General features: G+C 48.3%; 1 protein-coding gene across 1 annotated transcript; it reads right to left on the bottom strand.

Annotated features, from left to right (window-relative positions):
* Positions 1-3313: 3313 nt before the first annotated feature.
* On the bottom strand, positions 3314-5325 carry HTR5A (5-hydroxytryptamine receptor 5A). The gene is made up of 2 exons (XM_065629781.1): positions 4591-5325; positions 3314-3646 (listed from the first exon to the last, which is right to left on the bottom strand). The coding sequence occupies exons 1-2, from the start codon at positions 5323-5325 to the stop codon at positions 3314-3316; spliced, it is 1068 nt and encodes a 355-aa protein (XP_065485853.1).
* Between the last annotated feature and the right edge of the window lie 200 nt (positions 5326-5525).

The following is a 5525-nucleotide window of genomic DNA, read 5'->3' as shown; positions in this document are numbered from 1 at the left end:
CTGTGTATCTCTTCAAACCTGATTTGTGTCCCTGCGAGCCCACTCAGCATCTGTGTTTGAATACTGAGAGGTTTGTAAAAAGCCTTGGAGCCAGGATCGGAAGTCAAATTTCTTTGTGCCCCTTTAGTGTGCCTGGACCATCGCAGCATGTTTCAATATGATTCCTCAGCACAGTCTCCAGAATACTGATATTTTTCCTGCGTGGTCGTATTACATTGTGGGAATGGTGTTTAGAAGAAAAGCCATGGGTCTTAAGTCTCAAGTAAGAGCTGTAGGAATTGGCCCATAACGTAACTGTTAATTATGTCGAGATTCAAGGAACAAAACTTATGAAAAACTGGAAGCTGTTATTTGCAGATCAGTCTGCATTGTATGGGATGTGTGTTGTCAAATAAACGTGGATGTAATTTATACCAGGATCACAGAATCACAGAATCACAGAATGTTAGGGATTGGAAGGGACCTCAAAAGATCATTTAGTCCAATCCCCCTGCCGGAGCAGGAACACCCAGATGAGGTTACACAGGAAGGCGTCCAGGCGGGTTGGAATGTCTGCAGAGAAGGAGACTCCACAACCTCCCTGGGCAGCCTGTCCCAGTGTTCCGTCACCCTCACTGAGAAGAAGTTTCTTCTCAAATTTAAGTGGAACCTCTTGTGTTCCAGAGGATGGTGGACTATCCATGACTACAGACAAATTAGAATTACGTAGTGTTGTTTTAAAATCCTCTCCTGTCTTCCTGTTACCGTTTAAGGCACAACATGAATAAACACGGGGTGTAATGAAAGGGAGCTTCATCCCAGCACCGAGCTGCAGCAAAAGTAGGGATCTTCCCCTTCGATTTCAGTTTAATTTTTGTCTGCTTACACAGAGACTAATTTGAGTTTGCAATTGATTCCACAGCCTGTGCAAGGATCCCACACAACACAGGTAGGGAACCTGCAATATTCATCAAAGAGAAAATAAAAACGGGGATGGACACAGCTGGGACTGAAATGGGGTTGTGTAGACATGATTTTATGTGCTAAAATGGTGAACTAAAGCCCAACTTCTTGGTTAATCCTGTGGTGGCCTAACAAGTAGTCTCCTACTTTCAGGCACCACCAAGCTTAGCTGAAGGTCTGGCTTGGGCAAGGAAGCACTTTTTTCCAATTCATTTTGGCAAAACAACCCTTGAGGCAACAAAAGGAGTAAGTTCACGAAAAGAAAAACACTGCATTGGTGACGGACTGTCCAGAGAAAGCAAAGCAACCTTTATATACTCAGTAAAAAAAAAGTGGCTCAAGTTTATTATAATTTTTGATACGCCAGAGGTGTCACTAATAATACTTTAAAATATGTAACAAAGACAGAAAATGCACTTCACTAGCTGTAGGGAGATTGGTCCATGGTTAGCGCAGACCAGAGATTCTTTCAGGGGAGTTAGAAGATTGCTCCCATCCTACCCATCTTCTCCTTGAATTAATTAACATTAAAACTATGCTTTTACAAGACAGGACATGCTAGATAAAATTCTGATTCGCTTGAGCTCACTGAGAATTTGTCCGTTTCTTTCAATGAGGGCAGGATTTTACCTGATCTTTCTAAGAGACTTTTATACAATAGTGCTGAAAAAGATCTCGAAGGATGTCCTATTTCTCCTCTTGCTGCAAGGCGAGATCAGCTACGCTATGTCAGTCCTGATGGATGTTTGTCTAACTGGTCCTGAAAGAGCTTCAACACTTGATAGCACTTTGAGCTCTGCTTCCATTTTCACCTGTCCTGAGATATGAAAAGGGACTTTTTTTACCAACTCTACCAGGATTTTTGACTGGTTTAAAGGACCAGTGACAATTTTAACATCTGATGTCCTGTGATCTGCTAAGGATAGGAACTAATTCTACCCACCTCCAGGGACCTTTCCCACAATTTATTGACATTTTTCCCTTTTATCTCTTCTTCTTGAGATATCCAACATGAAATCATGTTGTTCTGATTCCCATCTTGTCTTTTCCTCCACCATTTCAGTTCTGGTCTGATTTCAGTGGCTGCCCCATAAGAGCTGTTAAATTAAACTAATGCTTTTCCTTATCTGAAGGCCTGTCAGTCTTCCAGCAGAGGAGCATAAAGTGCATAATTTTAATTCTCGGAGTGAAATGCCAACTACTATGATTAAGTTGGCAAATGGAAAGACAGAGAGGCAAGAGAGCAATAATGACCAGGCAGGACTGGAGCCTTAGCGGGGAGGAAGAGAAAAAGGGGTGGGCAAAAGAAGAAATACTGAAGTCTGGTCCTTGCAAGAGAGTACATCTATGGTTTGGTCATGCTTTCAAAATGAAACATTGCTTATCATTAACTGCCCTTTGCCTGGAATCCAGTGCTCACAGAAATGGAGTCTTTGTTTTGGTTTCAAGAAGACCTGAATCGCACTCAGAAATGGTAAAACACAGCTCCTCATTGACAGGCCATCTGAAATGTGCTCCTTGCATCCCCTGCAACTACAGGAAACCTGCCCCACAGCTGCTCCAAATACATTTGTGGTTTAGAATGGGAAACACAGACACAAAGATTAACATTTACAGCTGGTATTTCTGAAAGTAAAGGTCTGAGGCAGATGCTCACACGTGGCAGCCAGAGAACAAGAAAGGTGGGGCTCCCATGCATTCTCTCTCATTCCATGGTACACCATGCATTAAGATTTCACAATAAATATTTTTTTAAATAGCTACACAGATTCCAATAGCAAATTTATTGTTGATAAAGCCTGTGAGAAAAGGTTTTGTACTTGCAATCTGCTCTTAACCCTTACTGTTCTGCAAATACAAACACTTAACAATCTCTACCAGTGAAAGACAAGACAAACAGCCTTTTCAACCAAGCCATAAAATATCTAGTTTCATATATAATCACAAACCCCCCTGACATTAAAAGGTCCCAGCTTTGCACCTGGGACAAAGCTGATTAATGCTGTGAGAGACTAGCAGTGGCCAAACCAGAGTTTCAGCTATGACTCTTTGCCAGAAGACTCTTCTGCACCGTTACTGCCACCAAACAGAATGTCACTAGGACAGCGAGAGGAAAGCAGTGGGGCACTGGAGGAACAACCTTCTGCTGCTGGTCAGAGAAACCCTTCCGTGCAGGAGAAATAGCAACTGACTTAGAGGCTGGGATGGAGAGTCTGAGTAGGAACCGGGACTGTTGCTGGGGCATACAACACATGAGGATGTGCCTTTAGCATCACCTCGGTATCTGTGGCTTTGAACTTCCTCAAGAGTTTGGTAGGATTAATCGAGAGTTGAAATCAGCTTCCTGGGGCAGCAGGAAAGCTTTTTCTGCTCAGTGCTGTCTAAAGAATAGGTTCCTGAAAGCATTGTTGTAGTTTTTATTGAAAGCAGTGTAGATGAGTGGATTAAAAAAGGAATTTGAATAGCCTAGCCATAGAAAAATACTCTTCCAAATGGGTGGGATGTCGCATGAGCAGAGGGGGTTGATGAGCTCCGTGATGAAGAAGGGGATCCAGCAGAGCACGAAGACCCCGATAAGGATGCCGACCATGAGGGCAGCTTTCTTTTCCTTCTGCTCTCTCCACGTGTCTCCGTCCGTTTGGAATGTAACAGTGGCGTGACGGACAGTGAAGACCATCTGTGGCTGCTGGGCAGCTTCTTTTACCTGCCAAACACAAACACAAGTGGCACCATATGTGCCTCAGTCAGCTGATCCCACACAGCAGGGGCACACCCAAACTATGCAAGTGATGGCCAGAGCTCATGGGGAAACACGGGCCATCTACGTCACGCTCTAATGGAGGAGAGAGTGGTTGTATGACCCTCTCCTGGGTAACAGAGAGTATTTTTAAGTGAGGCTACAAACTAAAGAGAGTAGCGATATATGGGCACAGGGAATTGCTCACACAGCATTGCAATAAGATTAGTTCCCCATTTACAATCAGATCAGTAGAACAGGCACACACCCACATGCCGTGCACAAAAGCATCTTTGCCTTCTCTGAACTCACTGAGTTTGAGAGTCCTTGGTAGGAAAGGCAAAAAAATGAGCACACATTTCCTCACTCCCCCCCAAGAAGTCTTTTCAGTGCACAGTCACCGTGCCTGGGATGAACTGACACCATGCAGCCACAACTAGAGAAGATTTACAAGGACACTCTGCACGTGTGTCTTCTGTGTGTGTAAATCCACAACCAAAGGCACAGCTGCTTGCCAGGTTTTTGTCCACAGCAGAGGTGGGATCCCAACCATTCACACCCCCACAAGGGAGAAACGGTGACCCCTTACTCACGCTCACAAGCACTGATTCAGCATTCCATGGGGGGACATCTGTGAGTCACCGCACGCCCACCTGGAGCTCAGGCTCGCAACCTGGCCCCAAGTTGCTGTAGCTACACCTTGCGTGTTCACAGCCGGGGACTCAGAAGGAGTCAAAAGAGTGGGCTTGCAAGCTTTGCTGTCAACTTTCCCTTGACAGCCTCCAGGATTCACAGGGCTTTGGTGCAATGCTGCTTGCTTGCGCGCTTTAGCTCTAAGTTTCCCTCACTGCTGCAAGGGCTTGGCTGTGACCAGCAGTTGAATAGAGTGAAATACAACTGAGTTGACCTACCTCCAGGGCTTCTGGTGTAATGGGGGTGATGGAGTTGCTTTTCCGAGACCCAATGCGAAACTTGGCGGCCTTGTAGATCTTCCAATACACAAAGAGCACCACGCAGAGGGGCAGATAGAAGGCGCCAAAGGTGGAGAAGATGGTGTAGGAAGGCTCCTGGCTGACTTGGCACTCCTCACTGTCCTCTGAGTAAGTCTCTCCCCAGCCAAAGAGCAGTGGGGCCAAGGAGATGAAGGCGGAGAGTGCCCAGGTGAGAGCGATCATGATGTTGGAGATGCGGCGCCTGGTGCGGAGTGTGTACTCCAGGTGGCGAGTGATGGACCAGTAGCGGTCTAGGGCAATGGCCGTGACATTCCAGATGCTGGCGGTGCAGCACAGCACATCGAAGGAGATCCACACCTGGCACAGCAACCGGCCCAGCTGCCACCGCCGCCCGGACAACTCATGCACCAAGCTGAGGGGCATGACAAGGGCCGCCACCATCACGTCGGAGATGGCCATAGAGGCCACCAGGTTGTGGGGCACCCGGTGGAAAGTGCGCACCCGGAGGATGGTGGCCAAGACCAGCCCGTTCCAGAGGAACGTGGCCACCACCAGCATGGCCAACAGGGTGAGGACCAGCACGCTGAAGACGGAGAGATGCACCCAGCCACCATCCGGGCTGGCGGACCCACTCTGATTGCCGGCATCCGGCATCGTATCAGCGAAGCAGCTGAGGTTGAGCGGACGCTCCATGCCGGGGGCTCCGGGGGGCTCCTCCGGGGCGCTCGGCGCCGCGCACTCCCGCGCCGGGGGGGCAGCACCGCCCTACCGCGGGCGCGGAGAGTCCCCGGCCGCCCCGAGCGGCGCCGGGCGCGGTGGCTCCGCGCTGCCCGCCGGGGTCTTCATCCCCGGGAGGAAGAGCCCTGCGTCAGCCGCCGCCTGACGGCAGCCCC

Source organism: Caloenas nicobarica, chromosome 2, assembly GCF_036013445.1.
Source record: "Caloenas nicobarica isolate bCalNic1 chromosome 2, bCalNic1.hap1, whole genome shotgun sequence".
Lineage (NCBI taxonomy): Eukaryota > Metazoa > Chordata > Aves > Columbiformes > Columbidae > Caloenas > Caloenas nicobarica.
This window is presented reverse-complemented; position numbering and strand designations above follow the sequence as displayed.

Bases quoted from the DNA above. Each gene is read 5' to 3' on its own strand.
- HTR5A (XM_065629781.1), bottom strand. From the start codon at position 5,325: ATGGAGCGTCCGCTCAACCTCAGCTGCTTCGCTGATACGATGCCGGAT. The intron at 3,647-4,590 runs GTAGGTCAACTC...TGTGTTTGGCAG, and splicing joins TTACACCAGAAGCCCTGGAG to GTAAAAGAAGCTGCCCAGCA.